At 43.0% G+C, this 24,652-nt stretch overlaps 1 protein-coding gene across 4 annotated transcripts in view; it reads left to right on the top strand.

The window, feature by feature from the left end:
• Positions 1-23,814, top strand: part of LOC127597881 (alpha-1,3-mannosyl-glycoprotein 4-beta-N-acetylglucosaminyltransferase C-like) — a 76,223-nt gene extending 52,409 nt beyond the window's left edge. For all 4 annotated transcript variants that reach the window (XM_052061239.1, XM_052061240.1, XM_052061241.1 and 1 more), the window contains 3 exons: positions 17,567-17,706; positions 17,796-17,943; positions 18,324-23,814. In XM_052061239.1, coding sequence (XP_051917199.1) covers positions 17,567-17,706; positions 17,796-17,943; positions 18,324-19,480 — 1,445 coding nt within the window. In that variant the 3' untranslated portion in view covers positions 19,481-23,814. The remainder of the gene's footprint in view (positions 1-17,566; positions 17,707-17,795; positions 17,944-18,323) is intronic.
• The last annotated feature ends 838 nt before the right edge of the window (positions 23,815-24,652 follow it).

Below are 24,652 nucleotides of genomic sequence, written 5' to 3'. Positions count from 1 at the left end.
TGACGTGGTTCGATATGCGGAGCGCAACGGTGACCGTGCAGCTGGTCATTTTGACCGCGTAGCGGTTACCCCTCTCTACCCCAACCCCCCCTTCCCACTCATCCTCCCCCCTTATTACATGTTATGTCTTGTGACTTGTTGTAACTGTCATATGCTTATTTATGTGCTAGGGTCTTTTTTATCCTGCACTTAAATTATCCTCAGAAGAGGATAGTTCGAGCGTGTTTTTTTTTCCCCTCTCCCTACCCAGTGTTTTCCTTTCTGAATTCTGATTGTAATTTCCCCATTGCGGGACAAATAAAGGATATCTTAATCTTAATCTTAAAAAATATATATATATATATTATTGTATGTTCGCCACAATGAATGCAACGCAGCAAAAACATTCTCAAGTCAACGCATGAGCAAAGTTTCAATTAGTTGTCAACATTCTCTAACCCAAGATCGATAGAGCACACAAAAATTGTTGTCACGTTGATGCCTGAGCAAGAATCCCATTGATTTTGAACGGTACCCGACCCAAGATGGATGTGGCACCACAAAAACTTTTGTTGTGTAAACTCCTGAGCAAGAATCCTATTGATTTTGAACTTTTTTTTTTCAAGGCAAGATAGATGTGGCCAAGTAAAAAAAAAAAATCTTGTCGATGCCTGACCGAGAATCCTATTAATTTTGAACATTTGCTATCACTTCTCAAATTTCAAACCTTTTTTTTTAAAGAAAGAATACATCTGTTCATGCTATTTTTTTTTTCTTCTTCTTTAAATTCTGATGTGACAGACAGCAGCGATGAGTCATCTCACACTTGTGGTACATGTCCCTGCCATCTGAACCTGGACCGCAAGGGTGCACCTCCACCCGCTATATTAGCATAAACTCATTTGTTTCCCATTAATTATGCATTCGTGTCAAGCCACTAATGATGACAAGGTCAAGGAGCGCCAGGCGGGCCAAGAAAGCCGGAATATTCCTCCCTTCCGTCCTCACACCTCGGGAGGAGCTTCTTGCTCTACCTTCCAGCCTGAGGGAGCGTTGGCGCATAATCCAATCGTGACATTTTGGCCTGAAATTGCTCGTTAAGAATCTGTTAATTGATTGTGGATTTAATGGGGTCTCCCGGCGATAGAATTCACGGCTTGGATTTGCCTTTGCCCAGATAAGGCGAGATTTGTGTGCGGAATGTCAGACGTGGAAGTGTCTGCTTTCAAGACAACAGGGTAGCACGGCAATTTGACACCCACGTGCCGGCATTTTGGAATATCATTACGCGGAAACGTCCAGTCACTGCAAGTGCCTCCCAAGTACTGTAGCCCCCCAAAAAATTAAATAAAAATCCTTTTGCCCCGTTAGTCGATGTCAGTGTTCTTTATACAGAATAATAATTGTTTTTATTAAATGAGGCGATCCTGTCTCATCCGAGCTGGAAAGGAAGACCCAGAAATTATCCACCTTTGTCTTTCACATGAAAGCCAGACAAATCGCCTAATACTTTGAACGCACCAGGATGGGAAAATTTTGTGTTTCTTCACAACTTTGCCTACAGATTTGTGTGTAAGGGACTTAAGACGAGGTGGCCCGGTGGTGAGCGCGTCAACCTCATAGCGCAGAGGTACCGGGTTCAATTCTAGCTCTGGCCTCTCCGTGTGGAGTTTGAATTTTCTCCTCAGGCCTGTGTGGGTTTTCTCCGGGTACTCCAGTCCCCACCCCCCACATTCCAAAACCATGCATGGCAAACTGATTGAACACTCAAAATTGTCCCGAGTTGTGCGTGCGAGCGCCGATGTCTCGTTTGTCTGTGTGTGCCCTGCGATTGGCTGGCAACCTGTTCAGGGTGTCCCCCGCCTACTTCCCGAAGACGGCTGGGATAGGCTCCAGCACCCCCCGTGACCCTTGTGAGGATAAAGCAAATCAGAAAATGGATGGACGGACTTAAGACATCCTTCAACACAGAGATCCTGCCTTTTACACAAAAACCAACAAAGGCGGGATATTCTGAGTTTTTCACAATTGCTTTCCATTCAACAGGGTGGTCAGTTGTTGAACTTCACACCGTCCATCCCGGCAATGCGGCATAAGCTTAAACGCAGATGCCACTATTACTCTACAACCGTGTTTGTTTGTGTTTTTGTTGACATTATTCGAGAACTTTTTTGTCGTTTTCTGAGTGAAAGAAAAAAAATATTCCTGTTGTGGACAAGGTTGTTGTGGTGTATAATGGATGAGCGGGAGCACACCGTCATCCTCCTGCCTCTCCGCCACACTCTCATTAGCGGTCGCCATCTGTCCGAGCGTACCTCGCACCACTACGTCAACACTCTTTGCTTTCGGCGCCCTGTCACACCTTTTGGGCACAGCATCCTCCTCGGTCGAAAATGACACCTTCATCATTCGCGTCCTCTTTCGAGGCGGATCACCCTCGCGTCTGTTCGTCTTCACGCTTGTCTGAGCACGGTCGGATTATTACTAATATGAGGGATATGTGGCAATATCAGTAAGGACGATGTGACACACACTGTATCTCAGTCTCATGCTACCGTAACATAGTTTTGCCATCCTTAACGCTAACGCTACTCCAAAGTCGCTACGTTCCAATTTTAATAACGCACGATAATAATTGCTGTGCTTCGTACCATATTGCAGCATCATTTGATTGAACGGTACGGGATCATGTGGTACTGTCACACTGGCGGCGCAATTATCCCGCGTTCACGTCAAGACTGACATTTCCGTCCGTTTTCACGCCGGAGCACGTGGGGGAAGTTGTCGTTCCGGGCTGAGTCGGACGCTGCGTGTCTTGTCGCGCTCGTAATTCCCTGAAGAAATTGGAGCTGACAATCTTCCGCCGGTCAGACTTGAAATCCCGTTGATCCATCAGGACATGTCTCGGCCTCTGAGCTTCCGCCGCGGGCACGGCGAGTCATCCGCAACTCGGCGACACTGAGACGCCAAAGACAAAAAGCCGCCGGCTCGAGGATTCCCGGGAGGTTTACTCCAGTGCGAAGCTAGTCTCCCACCGACGCTTTCTTCGATTAAAAGTTTGACTGACACAAGTCGATGGAGTTTGGTGTCTGGATACTTCACTTTCAATTTATCTGGCCACTCACCAGCCACAATCGAAGGGACATCTTCAGCGACTCGAGACCAGCAGAGTAAATCATTTCGTATGTTTATGCATCAAGATATCAATGTATAGGTCGATGTTTCTCGTACACATGTTGAATTTTTATCAGTGTTTTGGGATTTTTTTCCACTTGATGCATTTCGGTGGGTTTATAGTGGGCTGGCCCATTTCCACTGAAAATCGTATCCGAATTGATCATGATTGAGCGAATTGTATCAAAATTGCAGTGAACCGGACTCTATTTGGAATGAGTCAAACAATATCGTAATTTGAGTGACTCGTCACATCAGAAGTGGAGTGAGCCAAATGGCGATTAGAGCAAATCCAATCGGAATTGCGGATGAATCGTATCGTAGTTGGAAAAAGTGATTTTGTGTCGTCTCGGAATCGGCGTGACTTGTCTTGTATTAAATCCTGAGTAATGGAAATGGTTTCTTCATTGGAGCGAAATGGATCCTGTTGTGTTACAGAATTCTATTGCGACAATTTGCTGTTCAAGTCAAGTCAACAGTATTTCTAAAGCACTTTTAAACAACCTTCGCTGCATACAAAGTGCTGTACATGGAGCGATTTAACATACACAATAAACAGTAAGACGAATCGGTAATAAAGGCGCTAGAAAGCACCAAACAGTAAAATCAAGAACAAATCTAAGTCATGCTGAGTCGAACGCCAAAGAATACAAATACTGTTAATACGATTCGCTTGATAATATGATCCGTTCACTCCAATTACTCCATACTTTAATTACGATGCAACTCACTTCAATTTCCATGACTGCTACGCATAACAATTCACATGTATTTCAGGTGATGCTACCTGAACTCTGTGCACTTTTATGGCGACTACATGAGTTAGAATCAAAACCAGGGGTGCCGGCGTGATGACTGCAGTCTGAGTAACAGCAGCCGGCTGACGGAACACGACGAACACTTTGTACCACGTGACCTTTTCACATGTTCACCTTTCAGCGCCTTGCTCATTTCAGCCTCGCAAATAAATCACAAACATTGGGCAAAATAGCTTTCACAGCTTGCGACGCAGCTTGCGGGAGTACCGACGTGAGACCTTTATGTCTGGAACGTAACCCCGTAGGCCACATTGTTGAAGTCTGTAAATGTCAGCGGCGCTGACTCAAAAGTGCGGCTTTAAAAAGCCTGCCGGCACACGACAGATCACATGTGACAAGGCGGCTAGCGCGAGAAGCTAACGATCATCTTTTTTGGACACTTTCTTGCCAAAAGTCTCAAACCGATCGAGCCCAACCAATAACACGGGATTTTAATTAAAAGTCTTTTCTTCACATAAAAGCGAGTTCTATCAATACAGCCATAATGGGAACAAACAAAAACAGGAAGTAGTAACAGCATAACGTAGATCTTCAAAAAACCAACCAAATGAGAATCAAAGCAACTAATGCAGGGCTTACACCTCACAATTTGCATGGTCTGCTTGCACTGTTGTTCGAGCTTACGCAAAAGCCCGCATAATATATATATATATATATATATATATATATATATATATATATATATATATATATATATATATATATATTCATTCATTCATTATATATATATATATATATATATATTTAAAATAAAAAAATAAATACATTAAATAATCTGAGTACATTGTTGAATACTTCACCTGAACCGAGTTTTGCTCCCACTGCCTTTGAAAAAAAAAAAAAAAACCATACGCTAGCTAGTATGTGTGCTACTTTATTGTTTAAGCTACAACGGCAAACAAGAATACAAGGCGTCTTTAGCAGCCGGCACTGATACTACACCTTTTAATACAGTGCACCATATGGTCGCAAAAATATGGGACCATATGGTCATATCTTTTACGTGTGAGCGCATCTCATCAGGAACCAAAATTGGAACTTTTAGACAGTTCTGTTTGACCGGCACTCGAGTCGCCTTTACGTAGTTTCCAGCAGTTTGAAAATAAACTGAATTAGTCATTCACGGCTCTAAATTATACATGCTCGAGAAAAAAAAAATGGTGCCCCCCACACCCCACACCCCCATCGTGCTCCTGTATGGACTTTGGTGTGTTGTTCCTTGTGTATTTTTGCCGTGCTTTCCATTGTGATTGCCGGAACATTTGGCAAGTGTGCGCCTCTCCTCCACTCTGCTGTTATTAATAATGCACAACAGCTTTTACTGGATTCTTACAAGATAGACGGGGCAGTACCTTTTTTTACGTTCTTTTTCTTATACATTTCAACCCTCTCTGCATCTGTATCTACTCCAGGCAACAACAACAAAAAAACATTCATATGAGCCTCTCTCTCGTCCAAGTTCAGAAAATACCGGTAGGCAAGAAACATTTCTGATTTGTTCTGTCCCCATTGCTGTTGCCCTGACAGGACGAGCTTTTGTGAACAAAAAGTATTTGATCAACAATGCTTTTTGTGTTTTTCAATGACATCATAGTTGGTTTGGTTCGATTCTCAGTTGCTATCGGGCAGACCGTTGTGTACAAAGTATTTTGATCTAGATTTTTTCTTTTGTGTGTGTGTGTGTGTGTGTGTGTGTGTGATTGTGTGTAAATGTTAACCGTGTTGTTTTTGCTCTTGCCGGTTTCGGTTTGACAAATTTCTAATTCCTGCTTTTGACAGCAAATGACTGATGTGGATTTGATTTGCCAAATCTTCGGAGGTGTTATTTTTGCAGTTACTTGTTTTTAAAGGCTGCTACTTCCTGTTTTGGTTCTCATGCTCTTCGGCTTGACAAGGACGAGCTTTTTGGAAACAAAAATTTAGATTTATTTTCACAAATTGTACCTTTTGCTTTTGGAAACGATGAAGCTTGATTCCCATTACTGTTGGCTTGATTGAACCAGCATTTTGTGAGCAAAGGACTTTTGTTTGGCATCATTCACTACGTATACACTTGGAGAGGTAGCTTGTTCGATGAGTCGTTCTCATTTGACAGGTTGCTCCTGCTGTTTTTGTTTGACAGGAGCAGCTTTTTTTGCGCAAAGAACTTTTGATATATTTTCACAAATCGTGCATAAAGAGATATAATTTGTGTTTTTAAGGGCTTTCAATTGATTGGGGTTTTTTTCCTTCTCTCATTTGGTTTGGAGGTCGCATCCTAGTTGTACATTTGGAGATGTAGCGTGTGCTGTTAGTTGTTCTATTTTGATCAATTGCTACTCCTGTTTTTGTTCTCATCTTGTTAGGTTTATGCTTTTGTTGGCTTATTTGATTGTATTTGACATCTCTTTTTTTTCCATGGATCCACTGGTTTAGGAGAGACAGATTTTTGTGGACAAAAGATTTTGATTTGGATCTACAGTAACAAATTGTACCTTTGGAGATTACATTTGTGTTGTTACTGGTTTTAGTTTGATAGGTTGCTACTTCCAATTTCGCTCTCATTCACAGGAGCAGCATTTTGTGAGCAAAAAAATCGTAGCTTTTTTTTTATTGGGGTGTATTTTCACACAATATAGACTTGGAGCTGTAGTTGGTGCTTTTAATTTGATAGGTTTTTACCTCGTTCGAGTCCTGTTTTGGTTAGCTTGTTAGAACAAACCTTTTGTTTTTTTATGGCTCATCGACTTTCCTTTGAATCAATGTTGCAACTTTTTACCTTTCAGAGATGTAGCTTGTGCTGTTACCAGTTTTATCTTAATAGGCTGCTACTCCTGCTTTTGTTTCTTATGTATTTCCGTTGCCTTGATAGAACAAGATTTTTGTTGACAGCTTCATCTTCTGCCTGGTGCAGTTCATTGAGGTCAGAAAACATAACCTGCGCACTTAATACAAATTTGTAATGGCCATACTTGGGGGAGAAAATTATTGTGGTCGGACCGGAAGGTCACGTTTTATTTTGTAAATATGTATACAACATAATAAGTCAATGATAGCTGTGGTTCCCTGTTTATAGCAAACAAACAAGCTTTTGTTTATTATTCATCAGCAGCCGTCACGCTGAAACGACTCCACCTTTGGGCTCATTTCCACAACCATTTCCGAGGGGACTGTAAAATGAATATTCACGATCTCTTTTTTCTATTTCGACCATTTGCAAGTCGGAATGGTAACGAGGACAAAGGGTGGATAAAAAAAAAAAACTGATTGCAAAATAGCTGCTCAGTGCTTCTAATGAGACACGGTTCTAATAAACAGGTATGTCCAACAAGCTTGCGGTTTGTATACACGGACGCTCCGATTGCGGCACGAAAGGGGCCGGCGGGCGAAAATTGAGATAAAAACAGCTCATCTATGTTTGATGCGAGGGAGAAGAGCTTAGAGTAACGCCCTGGATACTCATGGAATGCTGTTTTGACACTTTTTTTTTTCCTCCTTAAACATTTTCAATGAAAAGTCACCTTGAGGTGTTATGCAAAAACAAATCAAGCCCACCAAGCTACTCATCATAGCAAAGACAAGTTAATCACTTTGCAATCAAACGAGAAAAAATGAGGTCAAAGTACCCACTCACCCTAAGAAGATGCTGAAAGAAGGACACTTTATCATTATAAACTGCCATTCAAGTGTAATGACAAGTCACGGTCACTGTGTATCGAAAACAAAATACAACTAAAATAAAGTCAAAGTATATTTTACTAATGTTTTTATTCTACAATGTTCTATGAATCGATCAAATGTGTTCAATTGGAAACCGTTAGGAGAAAGGAACAAATATTGCCAATTGCCCCAGTCCCGTGGAGCTTAACATTTGGGAATACAATGTGCAACTGCAGTCACAGGAACATCAAGCTGCTTGAACATGGTTACCTTCGATGTGCTTTTTTATTATTTTCTTTCTACTCTCCGCCCAATGACCATGACCCTTGTAATGATATATATAAAAAAAAAAATATATATATATATATATATATATATATATATATATATATATATATATATATACATATACACACACATTGTTATGTAGTTATTTCAAATACATGACTGCCACGTTGACCCTCCTTCCCGTAAGACAGGGGTGTCAAACTCATTTATGTCGCGGGCCACCTTTTAGTTACCGTTTCACTTGGAGGGCCGTTGTGACTGAAACCTGATAAAGAAGTCAAGAATAACTGTTGATTCAACTATTGTTTAAGTTACTTTCATGAGGCGTTTGGTAACAAGAAAATGCTCATACTATATCTCTTATTTATTGAGAATTTAGCATGTGGCGGGCCAGGTTTGGCCCCCAGGCCTTGAGTTTGACACCTGTACCGTAAGACGTTACATAGAAATGAAACAGTGAGTCACTACAACATGGACTAGATTGACAGGCAAGTTTTGGCAGCCCCAAATATTGAAACACGCGAGCTAAATATGTTACATGAGCCCTTAACAAAATGACGGCAAGTGACTTCAAGAGTCACACATTGGACGTGACAGGCGCATCCTTCAATGAATGTCCCAACATGGTTCTCCATTGTTGGCGTTGCGTGCGATCCGACGGGATTTGCCAGCTAATGACGGCCTCGGTTCCGCCAATTTTCCGCACTCTGAGTCATTGTTGGGCATCGGGCCATCATTGTGGCGCCGCAGTAAAGAGTCAAGACGCTAAGCCCCCCCGTCCCCCCCCCCCCTCCATGTTCGGGAGCCCCCGCGGGAAAAAAAAAAAAGACGAGCAAATCTGCGTCGTAACAGCTCTAAGCCGGCTCACATACCGGCTGCGTGACTCTCGGAGCGGAATGTTCCGGGAGAACGCACTGATGTCACCCGGCGTCCTTTCACACAGCATCTCCTGGAAACATTTTCTCACCTTGCTTCAGTTTCGGCATGGACGGTCAGCGGCACCTCCTGAAAGGAGCAGCGACAATGGCAGTTCAGCCCTGTTGTTGTCTCACTGGCTGACGTACAAATGCAAAAAAAAATAAATAAAACAAATGTGCCCTGTTTCCCTGCTGGCACCACGATAATCCAGTAACAGCACAAATGACGGCTCTAAAAAACGAAAATAACGAACAAAATAAATACTGTAGATTCAGTTTGAAGTCCTTTGCTCACATAAAGCTGGTCCAGACATTCATCTGGTCCAAGTGTGGCATTTAAAGCCTCAAAGGTAGCCCTGTGCCGGTCATGATGAAGCGCCGCTTGTCACTGCGATGTATAGCGTTAGCCTTTGGCGATCATCTACTGGGCATTAAACTGTGAAAAGGACATTTAGTTTTTCGATACATTCTTCAAGTCTGCCCTTTAGTCTAATTTATTTCTCCGAGGCGGCACAACGTCTCCGCTAAGCGGCCCACAACTCTTCCGCCTTCTCTCTTGCCTTTCCCCATTGACTTGATAAGACTTTATTTGGATTTATTTTACAATTCTTCAGATATGTAGTTTGTGTTGTAGAGTCCTGTGGCTTGCTTTGGCTAATTACCTAAATGCCTTACCCCCAATAGACTTCTGGTCCACTTTATATTTGAGCAAGTCAATGCCCACCTTGGATTAAATAGGGTGGTTTGCTCTCACATACACCTGACACCTGACTGTAGTTCAATAAATAAATGTGCGCTATAATGGTAAAAAAGACCTCACCCCCAATAGACACAGCGGTCTTAGCTGTCAGTTGAGTTTGCAGGGCTTCCGTCCAAATGAGTCAATACTACAGAGGAACTAGAACAGCTACAGTTCTTTTTCGACCTCTTTGTGGAGTCGTGTTGGGTGATTTAAAAAAGAATGGAATTTATGTGAGGCAGATTTGAAAGAGGGCTCATCTGGCAGAGTGTTGTTCCTGGTGCAAGGGTTTTAAGTGTGAATGTCAGTGAGCATTAACAACCTCCTGTTAATGAAAGTGTAATCGTGTCACTGTTGGGCCGGAGCCTACTATAAATTTGTGCTGCGCCTCCAAACACAAGGTGATAAAAACGAGCCTTACAGGATGCGACGTGCTAGCTTAGGGAGCTCATTTGAATAAACGCCACGTTATGGAAACGGCACCTTCCATGAGCGTGCTGACATGTGATCCCCCACAATGTTGTGTGACGTCCAATTTTAAAGCCCTCCTCTTATTAAACATCTTCCGGAAATACGGTTTCCATGATGACTCAGACAAGTGGTCACTCCAAACTGTGTGTCCATGCCTCCACCCTAATAAACAGCCAACCTTAGGAGGTTTGTAAATGCAAATAGACCAGCGCAACGTTGTCGAGTGGTCACATGTCATTGTCATGTAGAACGCAAAGCACCACGTTAAGACTTTTATTTGTGTGATGTATTATGTGTATAATTAAATGTACATTCTCGTCATTTTTGCAAGCTACTTTGGTTTTCTCGGCTTTGCTCTTGAATGTTGTTCACTGTTGTGTTTGTGTCTTTGCTTGTGTGAAGCGCACCGAGTTGCTTCTTGTATGAAATGCGCTCAAATAAAACTGCCTTGCCTTTATTAGGAGGTTGGCATTTAAAGACAGGATCAAGCCTGGACTTTGATGTCAGATTCTGCCGCTACATTGCGCCGAGTCTTATATCAAAGGCCCTTAATACCGTAAGCACATTTTGACATTGTGATTATTAGTATTCCGGTATCCTCGGATGCGTCCATGATCAAAATATGTGACTTACTTGTTGCACCCAATCTGCCTCAGACCTAATAAAAACCTGATCGTCTCTTGACTTGAGTCAATAAATGCCTTGAAAATTCCACTGAATGAAATGTCTCCATATTTATTAATGGCCTTTGTTTTGGAGGCAGCTACAGAAATGATTTGTTCTACCCGATCTGTCTCAGATCCACAAGAGACCCGAGCATCTCTATTTGAGTAAATAAACATCCCGCACCCAGCATCCGTTGATGGATGGACATATTTAAATGCCCCCCCGCCCCCCGCCAATAAATGTCTGGTTGTGTCAGTCTGATTTTTTTCCATCCGATTTGCCTCAGACCAAATAGAGACTTGATCCTCTCTTTGGTGGCGTAAATAAATGCCCCAAATTCCTACGTGATGACCTGTGTCCATATTTAACTCATTCACTCCCAAAGACGTTTTTAAACGTCTTTTCAGACTTGGTCCAGAATCACACCGACAAGAGACCTGATGGTCTCTTTAATTGACTTAATAAAACGACCTACAATCAACTACATGCCGAAATGTGTCCATGTTTCAAGGACTGCCCCCACAATAAACACCTCTCCAACCTTCACTTAATTAAATGAATGGCCCGCAACCATTATATGGTTAAAGTAGCTTTAAAATACAGGCGAGCTAAGTATGATAACAGGTTTGCTTGATTTCCGAAGGAGGGAGGAGTGGGAAGAAGGTGGTGGGGGGCACGGAGAGGTCTGCCCCAACAGGCCTATTGGATGTCCACTAAGTGTCTAGTAGCCACTGGCCGTCTGACGCGCCTCATCAAAGATTCATACGCAGATGTCCTGGATATTGTGCCGCCAGTCCAGCCGCGTCCGGGAAAAGGCAGTCGAGTGTCTATTCCTTGCTTCACCGCTCATCTTCCTCTTCTTCTTCTTGATGGAGGTAGCGTACATGCCATCTTGGTTCTGTTCATTTCAGGGTTGTGGGTTCGAGGCCCGTCATTGGTATTGCCCCCATGGGTTTTATTGTTTAATGAAGTCGGTTTAACTGTGGTCAGTGTGGTCAGTGGCTTTTATTTAGATTTTAGCCATGTTGAACTGAGCAGGGGCAGCGCTGCGGGGACCACTTTTGCCTCACAGTTGTGGGTTTCCGAGTTCGACTCCGGGGTTGTGGCTTTCCTGTTTGGAGTTTGCATGATCTTGCCATGCTGAAGTGGGCAACCAGTCCTTTATTTGTCATATCATCGGCTGGTGGCCAGTCTGTTGTTTGTCTCTATGTGCCATGTGATTAGTATAAAAACTTTACATTGCAAACAAACATTGTTTTTGTTGGACCAAATCGTCCGGACAGAGATATCCTGTATGTCTCACGTTCCCATGTCATGCAAACTCTGATGTCCTGTTTCATGGTTATCATCACGTGGCATCACTCGTATTCATATTGGGTAGCAAAGACAAAGTAAAACACAAACAACTTGAAAACTTAACAAAGCCAATTTAACAAGACATTTTCTACTCTTTTGTTGTCGTTGCTTTCCAGCCGGGACAGAGACGCCTATACCACTTTCTCATGTCGTTACAATTTCCATCTCTGTGGCTATCATCGCCCAGAGGAGCTAGCTAGCGTTCCCTCCCCCTGGGGTGTCAGTGTGCCGTCTCATTGTGTCTTTCAGCGTTCATTTTCTGGTAAAGAGCCAGCCGGGCGCCATACTTCTCCTAGTGTGTCGGCAGGAGATAAAGTTTTGTCATGTTGCCTTCCGCCTGCAGACATTTTTTTTTTTTTTACCAGGACGTGACCTTGACTCTCTAAAGTGCTTTTAAGTGCTTTCTTATTTTTTTCTCAAGAGACTGGAGAAAAGATCCCTTGTGGACTTTTACTGCAATCCCTCATCCTGTCCTTTATGAGGCCAACAGAGCAGCTCTTAATGGACCTTTTTGGTAAACCACGCCCCTCTAAGTCAGACCAATCGCAACCCAAAATAGAGGCTCAACATTTTAAATGCCATGATACATTTGACAATTTTACAAGTGTGGGTGTTTTTTTGCTCTTTTACAAAAAAGACATTTAAAGATGCATTTTTAATGTTTGTAATTTATTTGTACTGTTGCCAAAATAAACACAGATAAATGCTCTTAACATGTGGCCATCACGAGTCCAAGATGGTCCTAGACTAGGACCATAATAGACTTGTACCAGGCCTAGACTGGCTCCATTGTTGTATAGACTGGTTCCAGACTTGCACTATATTCGTTAGGACAGTCACATGACTAGAACCCCATTTAGCCCCCAGAGACTATGACCTCACTAGTCCTGCACTGGAACAAGTCTGGTACAAGACCAGTGCCATACTAGACTTGGAATCTTACTAGACTGGGTGAAGAATTGAAATGGCTAGTACAAGAGTGGACCAAGGGAAGTTCTGGACTAATACCAGACAAGACCAAAACTAATTCCATGCTGAAATTAGACGAGCACTTGATTGGATCTGATCTGGTCCAAAACTAAAGCAATACTACACCTGGACCCGTCCTAGACTGGACTAAGGTTAGATGAAGTCTGGTCCTAGATGAAGGCCATAAGAGTCCCAACCTAGACTGGATGATAGGTAGACTCGAACCATCTTTGACCTAGCCTAAGGCCATACTCGTGGCAGACTACTTACTGGTTTACTGAGGATGAGGTCAATTGACAGGACCATACCATTTTTTATGCACGGGGGAGAATAATTCTGTTGTGACTTAAAAAAAGAAATCAATATTTATTTATATTATTTTATACATGTGCAAATTACTTCCTGGTACAGTGGACATGGTGCCTCATTTATTCCCCGAAGGCGACCCGATGGGCTGGTGGCTGGCGTCTTTGGGTACAAGCTCCATGTCCTTAACGTTGAAGCTTCACTTGGTCACGCTTCTGACAGCAGTGACAGGGAGGCAAAAGCGTATGGGGCTGGGGGGCTGGAGAGGTTTGATGGGGATCATACATCTGTTCAGGTCCTTGGTGGCGCCGTCTGGATGCTGCGGTGAACACAGGATGGGATGAGCTGGGAAAAAAAAACGTGACTAGGATGTGACCGAAACTAGACCCAGAGGGGACAATACCAGTGGTAGACTGGGAAAAGACAAAACCTAGACTTGAGCTAGACTAGACCCAATTTATAACTATTGTAGTCCCAGACAGGACCTCGCCTTGCCAACAATAGTCTCAACTTCAAAAACAATTGACTCAGACTTACTCTTACCAGCCCTGACCGAAACTGACAATACCAGACCTACGCTTGGCCAATGTGAGACCCAGTTGCAATCTAGACTAGCCATTGACAAGAACTATACCAGAACCAGACCGGCTAAGATCTGCACACCTAGTCCTAGACTTGAACTTGTCCATAGATCTCAATCTCGGGTTCTTGAGGGCCACTATCCTGCATGTTTTAAATGTTTCCACCTCCAACACACCTGATTCAAACGATCAGCTCATCAGCAAGCCCTGCGGGATCCTGATAACGATCCTGTCTGGATAGAATTGAACAGTACTAGATCTAGACTTCAACCATATGAGACAGACTTGAACAAAACTAGACTCAGACGAGTCCCATACCTGACCCGACTAGAAAATTGGACTGCCATGGAATTACAGAAGAACCCGATTAGATTAGATGTACACCGGCTGCTAATTAGCGTAGCTTGATGTTCGGCAAGTGTGCGGAGACTTTCGTCTTTTGTGTGTCGTCCTGTAAGAAGCTCGATTCTTTGACCAATTTCAGTGATTAACCAAACAGCCGTTCTGTAATGAAAGGCGCTGATTATTCCTCCCCTGCCTGCGCTGCCTTTCTCTTATCAATAAAAAGCGCTGGCGTCTCTCATCAAGGAGGAGAAATCCATGGAAAGCTGACGTGCTGACACAAAGCGACTGCTGAAGCCCAGTAAATCTGCCCGCTTAATTGATTATTGGCGCCGGAAGCGGGTATCTGCAAGGTGCAGGAGGCCCCGGGGGAAATAATGGAAAACAGATAAGATGAAATGCGGGAAAATTGCCGTCGTCAAAACCGCCCGTTTGTATTAACGCCTGGCCCGTTTCCTCTTGGCGTGCCAACAAAGCTCTTCAAAATTGCCCGAATCAAAATGTAAACATGATGTAATCGGAAAAAGTGTCGGAGGTACTTTTTGATTTCCAAAGTGACTCCGTCGCGTGGCTCCAGTTCAAAGTGTTCCCGCCGGACAACTTTTCACGGCTCGACTTTGACTTTCAAGCGTTTCATGCGGACGTTTAATTCTGTGCCCTTGTCTTCAGCAGCACTCCTGTGCTGCGGTGGCTCCAACTGGCTCATTGTAAAGTTTAATCAAAAGAATAGTTCTTTATTTTTCGTGAACCAAACAGCCAAGGAAGTAACTAACTAATCAAGAAATTAACTCACTAACAAGTTCACTAAGTCATGAACCAATCGGGGAACCAACTACGAAGTAACCAACCAACAAAACTATCAAACATAGTGGTTCTCAAATGGGGGAACGTGAGATTTTCAAATAGATGTTAAAAGTAGCATCCATGCAAAAATCCCTTAAAAAATTACATGATGTACATGTTTCATAAAAATGTGAGTTTATCAAATTATTTTGGAATCAGTGGGCTATTTAATTGCATTCTCCTAAAAACCCAGAGTCTGCCCCATACCAGAATTGTTCGACCCAACCTGTCATTACCTATAAATCATGTAAAAACTTTAAAAATTATTTCTGAGAACAGGTCTTTACAATGAAAAGGAGGACAATTTGTTTTACAAATCTTTATTTATAATTTGACAGTCAAGGGCCATAAGGGTGAATCGCTTTGTTTTGTTTTACAATTTCATGGCTTGCCAGTTCGAATTGTTGTCACTAATGTTTGTCCGCGTGTCCCTGGAATGCATCACACAATGTCACTGTGCTATGTTTACTCGTCGAGTTGTTTCCCACAGAGAAGCAGCCAAAGAAAGACCATTTTGTTGATGTTGTTTTGCGGACGAGCTGCAGGCTGAGATTGTCCTTCGCCTTCCTCACGGATCACCTTTTCATGCTTCGTGTGTGTGTTTGTGTGTGTGTGTGTGTGTATCAGGGTGTGACAACGCAGTCAAAGGTAGCCTGCAAGCAAAGGTATACAGGTATTCGTCAGGTAATTGAAAGTTGAGAAAAAGACCAGCAAGACAAGGTGATCTCTGCTTAACAACAAGGGGGGGGGGGGGGGGTGATGTGTCAGGCGCTGGTAGAAAGCCGACAAAAACATGCCTATATATCTCAGCCGGATTACTGTAATGCACTTTACTTTGGAGTCAGCCAATCCTCCATCAAGCGTCTCCAGCTGGTCCTCAATACTGCTGCTTGCCTCCTGACTGGTACTCATAAGAAGGAGCACATATCTCCTACTCTTGCATCTCTTCGCTGGCTCCCTATACATTTTCGAAACTTGTTTGTATCTTTCAATATGAATGAAGACTTCACAGATGTGTAAGTTACTCAAGCCAACAGTACTTTGGGGTGTTATAGATCTATTGCCTTTCGCTTTGCCAAACAAATGAGCAAAGCAAGCGACCAACTACAAAGTGACATAGTAATAACGCAACCAAGGAACCTTAAGACCCAACCATGCAACTAAAAGTCAAGCCCTCACCTCATATTCAATGGACAAGAGTGTGGAAACGTCAATGGCTGTGAATGCCGAGTTCAGAAGCGATGATGTGGCCTTTGTGTTCCACTTGAAACATGGTGAGACATACAAGTGCGTGTGCACGTGCGCGCGCACACACACACACAACTGCCTGCTTCTGGATATGTGCAGCTTTTTTCTGAGAAAATGGCGGCACCAACATCCAAGCCGGTGTGACCGCTGGTGGGTTGCGACCGTTAAAAGACACTTTTCCCCATTTGGCAGGCTGGATTGCTGCCACTAAAGTGAACACACACACACACACACACACACACACACACACACGGTTAATGCATCCTGGGAATTTATAGCTACTCCCTGTTCCAGGAATATAAGAGGGATGTGCAGTCTTGTCAGTCAACTCGTTTTCTGGGTAGGAGGAAAGACGGTTGCCATGGCAACACCTGGGCATCATCGGCCGCCACGCTTACAGCATTTATGCACATAAGCCGCATAATCCACAGGAGCCGCGTGTTGGTTTGTTTCCTTCATGGGGTGCACCAAAGGACATGCCCGCTGGTTGGCAAGAAAGGGAAGTTATGATTGTGATAATTGTGGAGGCTGTTGATGAACAGGAAATGGGAAATCGTTCAATTGGTCTAAAAATGATTGTCCATTTGTTTAAAAACAATGTATCTTTGTTTATTTATCCATTCCAGCGATGTGTGGTGATAGATGTGGCTATCGATCCATGATCTGTGTTACAAAATTATCCGGATTTTGAGAGGCAACTCGCTAGCCAAGAAACCAATTAATGACCCAAGTGACCAACCAACCAAACATGGAAACCAACTAAATAACTCATTAACTAACTAATCAACAGGGTAAATAATTAACACCATGAAGTAACATGGGAACTAACTAAACAAACTAATCAATCAAATAATTAATGACATGACCAAAATGACCAACGAGCCCTGGAACTAAATGCATGAAAAAATGAATTTGAAAAAGAATAAATACATTCTAATGATCCTAATGACTTAGATTTGTTCTTGATTTTACTATTTGGTGCTTTCTACCGCCTTTATTACCGATTTGTCTTACTGTTTATTGTGCATGTTAAATTGCTCCATGTACAGCACTTTGTATGCAGCGATGGCTGTTTGAAAGTGCTCTATAAATACTGTTGACTTGACTAATGTAAACGATAAAAATGACTCAATTCTTCCAACAAATATAACAAGCCACTTGAAAATTCAAATGCTCTGTGGATCAGATGAAAGAATAGTGTGGGCCCTTTGTTTCCAACATTTGCCGCAGGTGAGCTGACCATGAGGCTGCTTTGGAAGTCCCTGGACAAGATGAGGTGTCTGAGGAAGCGCTCGGCCATCCCCTTCCTCGGCTTCCTCGTCACGTTCCTCCTCTTCCTCAACCTTTACATTGAAGACGGATATGTGATGGTTCGTAATTCTAGTATTACTCTCTATGGGTGCGTGTGTGTATGTGACTGGCTGCATGATAGCGTCAAATGCTCCACCTTGTCTTCCAGGAAGAAGATAAGAGGCAGCTTCGAGAGACGTCGGCCCACTCCCCGAGTGCAGAGCGATACGTGCACACCTTCCGAGACCTTAGTAACTTTTCGGGATCCATCAACGTCACATACCGCTATCTGGCTGGGACGCCCCTCAACCGCAAGAGTAGGTCCAAATGTTTTCCAAAAAGATTTTCATATCAGGATTTCAAGTAAAGTGCCATGACACAACTGATTTTTTTTCATGAAATAAAATGTTCAAAAGTTTGTTTAGCTTACTGTCCAGTCTAACTCTTCAAAAATCTTTATAATACATCAAAACATGATTGGCATGTGTTGTTCATCAACTGGTCGTCTGGTGTACGCCTAGATTTACCTTCCTGTCTGCGCTAGCTCTTCAGAAAAAAAAAAGGACCAGGTTTACCTGCGGTAGATTGATGAGAAATGGAGAAGTGTGCTGTGGTCTGACGAGTCCATCTTGTCAGAAATCTCCACTGTGAAAGCATCAATACACAATTAGCGTAACTTGTTCTTCGTCATCATCAGAGTATCTGACCATCGGGCTGTCGTCGGTGAAGAGGAAGCGCGGGAACTACCTCCTGGAGACCATCAAGTCCATCTTTGACCAGTCCAGCTACGAGGAGCTGAAGGAGATCGTGGTGGTGGTCCACCTGGCCGACTTTGACTCGCTGTGGTGTGAAAACCTGCTGCAGGAAATCAGCCGCAAGTTCTCGCACCACATCATCGCCGGCCGCCTGCTGGTGATTCAGGCTCCCGAGGAGTACTACCCGTCCCTGGACGGCCTGAAGAGAAACTACAACGACCCCGAGGACCGGGTGCGCTTCCGCTCCAAGCAGAACGTGGACTACGCCTTCCTGCTCAACTTCTGCACCAACCTCTCCGACTTCTACGTGATGCTGGAGGACGACGTGCGCTGCGCTCGTAACTTCCTGACGGCGTTGAAGAAGGTGATCGCCTCCCGCGAGGGATCCTACTGGGTGATGTTGGAATTCTCCAAGCTAGGCTACATCGGGAAGCTGTACCATGCGCGGGACCTGCCGCGCCTGGCGCACTTCCTGCTCATGTTCTACCAAGAGATGCCGTGCGACTGGCTGCTCATCCACTTCCGCGGCCTGCTGGCCCAGAAGGACGTGATCCGCTTCAAGCCGTCGCTCTTCCAGCACATGGGCTACTACTCGTCCTACCGGGGCGCCGAGAACAAGCTGAAGGACGACGACTTCGAGGAGGACGCGGTGGACATTCCAGACAACCCGCCGGCGCGGCTCTACACCAACATCGATGTCTTCGAGAGCTACGACGCCGCCAAGGCCTACAGCGCCGTGGACGAGTACTTCTGGGGCAAGCCGCCGTCCACCGGCGACTTCTTCGTGGTGGTCTTCAACAAGTCGGCCAAGATCAGCAGGATCAAGATCGCCACGGGCTCCGACGACAGACAGAACGACATCCTGCACCGCGGAGCTCTGGAAGTCGGCGAAAAACTGGTGGGCACCAAAAAGGGAAAGCAGTGTTCTTCATATATCACCTTGGGGGAGTTTAAGAACGGCAACATTGAGGTCCGGGACGTGGACCGCAAGATCAGTTTTGACGTGGAGTGTGTGCGTATCGTAGTGACGGCCACTCAAAAGGAGTGGCTCATCATCAGAAGTATAAGTTTATGGACGACACCTCCGCCCAGCCAATGAGGAGGTCGTGCGGACATCGCGGACAACAATTTCCATTTTAAATGTACCACTCCGACGAAAGCGTTTTGTACGTATTTATTGATCTGGATTGCTCAATGTTTTTTTTTTTAATACCAGCGATTCTTGGATCCTCTTCCTGGTTCCTTGTGTTTGTTGTTAACGTGACGGTAATGTAGAGCAGAAAGGCGAGCGCAGAGCCATCGTGGTGTGGTGTCAAAATTGTGATTGATTCTCTTTCGTGAGGCCCACAAAGACCATCGCCATCAATCGGTGTTATGAAGCGGTCCAGTGGTTTGTTTGACTTACAAAACCAGTTGGCAGAAGCTAACATTAGCAGTCTTTATCTTTACTCTGCGTCCCCTCCAGTACAACAACAACAACAAAAAACTAACAAAAAAAATGCACATGTGAGATTCAACTCAATCTATTGTTCCCAAAAAGTGAAACTGGGCAAAATAGATTTGTGTTAGCGAAAACAGGAAGTATTTGGGAAGGTAAACTGTGTTGAACATTGTTAAAAGCTGTTGAATGGAAGATTGTTTTTGTTTTGGGGTTTTTTTTTCATAAAAGAAAAGAGCATTCAGCATCAAGCCTAGTTTGACAATCAATGCTCCCAAAAAAAGGTTGACCATTTCACGTGGCCCATCAAGGATATCTGCTACCAACGAGAGCTAATTTGAACCAATTCCTGAGTCAGAGATCATCAAAAGTACAAGGGCTGGAATCCACCAAAAATGTCAACTTCAAATCAAAATGCTTAGCTTCCCGTAGAATTTCAAACATGAGCCCTCGAGTCTTTTTCGTTCATCTTCTCATGAGAGACGTGTACACCCACCCAATTTTCCTGTCTAAAGGGAGGGGTGGGGGGGGGCTAAGTATTTCAGCCTTCATGCCCATTTTATGTATTTATTGGAATGAATCCCAAATTAGATGCTTCAACTTACTACTCAGTTTCAATTATGGATCTTAAAGTTTTTTCATGCATTCTGTTCCAAATGTCATGTCCACATCACATGTAGGCCCAAATTAATTCATGTCATGATTGGTGAAACTGGTGGCACGAGCTCATTAGTGTGCGCGTGCGTGTGAGTGTGCGTGTGCATGTGTGTGGGTGTGTGTGTGTGTGTGTTACTTTCCAGACCTCTTTTATAAGGCATTTGCTCCTAAATGGCGGCTTCAAATCAACATGACTTCCTGCCAACTGGTGTAGGGCGGATGATTTTAGATAAATCATTATCAATAAATCAATAAATTTTAAATCAATAAAAAAAATCTAAATCAATAAATCATCATATTTATTTTCAATTCTTTTCATTTTCTCCAGATAGACTCCGAAAATACATTTATACCAGAACACAGAGGTACCTCTACTTACGAATGTCTCTTCATACAAAATTTTCAAGTTACAAAATGCCTCAACAGGAAAATATTGTCTCTTGTTACGAAAGAAATTTCAAGATACAAAAGGTAAAAATACAGTATGTTTTGCTAGTCGCAGCTCCGAGTTCTCTGAACACAACATATTTATAGCTGCTCTGCCATTGGCTATTACCGAGCATCATCCTGGCATCCCATTGGCTTAGAGGGAACTCTACCGTATTTGTCTCTGTGTGTGGACAGGGAGATAGATATGCAGCGTCCTTGTCATTTGCCCCTTGGGCCATGATGTTTTCTGATAGTTTTACGTAAATGTGAATCACCCAGAAAAAGTGTTCTGCAGTCAGGCGATCGCTCACTATGCTGATGTTTGCCTTGGACATTTTCGCAGGACTGTTAAAAGCCGGCAAAAGCATACGTCCTTGGCTCAGTTCTTGACAAAACAAGGCAAAAACCACTTCTCAGAGACAACATGGAATACAAAGGGTAAAAAAAAGATGAGGACGCAGTTAATCATTTTTATTCTTTGTGCGTTGTTTTTTTACATTATGCACAACTCTCATTAATGTGCAACAATCTAATTGTAACATGTATTTGTTCCATATTTTGATGCATTTTTATGCTTTAGGAAACATTTATGTTTTGTCGGGGCTTGTAACGAATTAGGGCCTTTACATGGAAAACGCGTCTTGACTTGCAACAATCAAATCGTAACATGTATTTGTTCCATATTTTGATGCATTTTTATGCTTTAGGAAACATTTATGTCAGAATTTTGTCTGGGCTTGTAACGAATTAGGGCCTTTACATGGAAAACGCGTCTTGACTTACAAAATTTTCTAGTGAAGAAATTTCATACAGAACCAATTGATTTCATCAGTCGAGGTACCACTGTATACACACGTGCAAACATTTCTGAGAATTTGGAGCCCCCCTCCCACCCCCCCTAAAAAAGGAGATTAACATTTTGTTGAATTTTTGTCCAAGGTATTACATTTAACCGAAGCATCTCCGTACTACATCTTATAATAAAAGGATGAGGGTGTAATAGTTATGAGGAAGTGCAGTACAACAGGCTGTCTTTGAGAACAATTACTTAAGGTAATTGTGTCTTTTGCAGCCTTTCAAGACGGATAACAAGGCAGCCAAGTGTCGCGGTGGGATTCCCGGCAGGCCTTGTCCCCGTTTGGACCTTAATGAGCTCCCTTTCCGCTAAGCCACCTGGAGGAGCGCCATCTTGAGGTGCTTGGCACTTTGGATATTCACTTTGAAGGCGTTTTTCCTCCCCTGTGTCACCGCGTCTGCTTCGTCTTGTGTCAAAGCAGCTGACAGGAGAACATTGTTTGTTTAGTTTTTTTGTTTTTTAGACTGGAGATGAGATTGCTCAGTGAAGAATGAGCCATCAGTGCTGCTATTTTCTCTTTTTTTCCATCTCTTCTTTTTTCCACCCCCCATATTATCTCAGCAGCACAATTTTCCCTCAGTAAATGCGCTCTCTTATGACAAAACAGACCCTCAAAAAAGCCAATTCAAAGCAAAATAGCAGACTTGCCGTGTCTTTTCAAGTCAGGCTTCTCGTGTATCGACTCGTGACAGACATGAATACCAAATTTTATGTCGCTGAGTGAAACTACTGTAGCTTAAGAGCTTGAATTCTTGAAAATATTCTGGGCTGCACAACAGAGCCAAGAGCGAGCCATCAAACTTTTCAAACATAATGATGAAACAAAAATTTCAATTTGTCAAGTGTCATCCATCCCTCACAGTGGTCTCCAACGTGCTGCCCGCGGGCACCGCATTGCCCCCAAGGAGCACATGGAAATCCCGTGGGCCTCTTCCAAAAATAGTTCACCAGCGCATGAGACATTGTGATTTTCTAGGAATGTTCTAAATAGATTTAGAAACATGGATCATGACAAATCCTAGTCTAATAAACATTCTTCAAATTTTGTATCAAACGGACTAAATCTCAATGACTTTGAAGGCCCCCCCGGAAACCCTAAAATTGCCATTTCAAAACAAAATCACTGAGATTCTTCCTTTGTACTTTTTTGGAACTTTTTTTGTGGGTCTACTCATGATAGACATGCCTGGCAAAATTCATGTTGCAAAATGAAAATGACTCAAGGGGCTGAATCTTACAAAAATTCCAGGGTGCACTCTTCATGGTGCTAAGATTTTGCTGACACACAATGACAAAAACTCAATTGCGATTTAGTGTTGCCCATGTCACGGGTTTACGTACTTCACGTGTTGTATGAGACAAAATGTCTTGGACCCCTGGAAATGACCCTAAAATGGCAACGTCAAACAAATATGGATGACTTTCTGTGTCTTTTGAGGCATGACTATGAGACATTTTTGTGGGTCTATTCATGACAGACCTGCAAACTAAAATGTCATGTTGCTGAGTGATCGTGACTTTCGGGGCTGAATCAGATTACTTGCCCGACCAAAGCAATGGTGGCTTGTTTGTTTTTGAACGACCCTTACAAATGACTAAAAATCGACCTCAAAATGGCCAAGTGGTGCAAGCCAAAATGGCAGACTGTGTCTTTTCCAGCATGGCTTTTTAAGCCTTTTTGGTAGGTCTACTAATGGTAGACCTGCTAAAAAATGAATACATTTACTTTTCAGCCTCAAAATTGTACTCACCGCACCACTTAATGACAACATGAAAAAAGTTGTTGTCACACTGCTAAGTGAGACTTGACCCACGTCTGACGTTAGCTTAGGTGGCAGTCTGGACATGTGACGCATGTAACACGTGCATGAAGTGATGGTGAAACAATTTTCCTGGACGACAACATCATATCATTCCTTGGCTTTCCTTCTGTTCTTCTCGTTGCTGCTGTACTGTAAGATGACGCATATATTTTTGTACGGCGATGCTACCCACATGTTGTATGACGATACCGTGTTGCAAAAAGGAGACGAATTAAATCCATGAATGCCTACCGGGCGTTTGTGTTGCTTGACTGCACATTTTTGACATAAAAGTGGAATCGTACGAAAACCTCCCAAAAATCAGTTTGTGACATTTGCAGTTGGTTGAAGCATCCTGAGACTAGCGTTTAGCCGCCAGCTAAGAACATACATTATTCATTTCAATATTCGTAATATGCTTCTCCCCCACCCCCTCTCCCCTGCTCAAGAGCATCCATAATGAACGCTGGAGGGGACACACTCTGGCTCTTTGTTTTGATTTACATAGGGGACACATACATGAGATTTACAGTAATACCTTCATAACTATACCGTATACATCTTACTTGTATAGGTATGGCATCCGGAAAGCATTCACAGTGTAACGCTCTTCTTCCAAAACTGTATACATTCATTTTTTTCCCCCATCAGAATTCAACACATATCACTGATTCATAACAATTTGGGGAAAAAAATGTTTTTTGTTTTTTTTTCTCCAATTTATGAAAAATAAATGAAGAAATTATATTATTGTCCTGCCATACACTCATTGTGCATCACTTTTGGCATATTTTCTTCTGTTACGGGTTTATTCCAAAATTAAATACATTCATTTTTTTCTCCCCTCAAAAGTCAACACAAGACAAAAATAAAACAGGACTTTCCCCCCATTTTGTTAAAAATGAAAAAGAACAAAACATGTTGTATGCAGTTCATCTTGAAACTATTCACAGTGAAACGTTCTTATTGCAAAATTAATTCCATTGTGCTCTCTAAATTCTACAAATAAAACCATAAAATAAATTCAGATTTTTTTTGGTGCAAATTTATTTTGAAAACAAAAAAAAAGGAAATCAGATCACGTTCAGA

This window comes from Hippocampus zosterae, chromosome 3 (genome assembly GCF_025434085.1).
Source record: "Hippocampus zosterae strain Florida chromosome 3, ASM2543408v3, whole genome shotgun sequence".
Classification (NCBI taxonomy): Eukaryota; Metazoa; Chordata; class Actinopteri; order Syngnathiformes; family Syngnathidae; genus Hippocampus; species Hippocampus zosterae.
The sequence above is the reverse complement of the archived record's forward strand: the minus strand, read 5'-3'. Positions and strand labels throughout refer to the sequence as shown.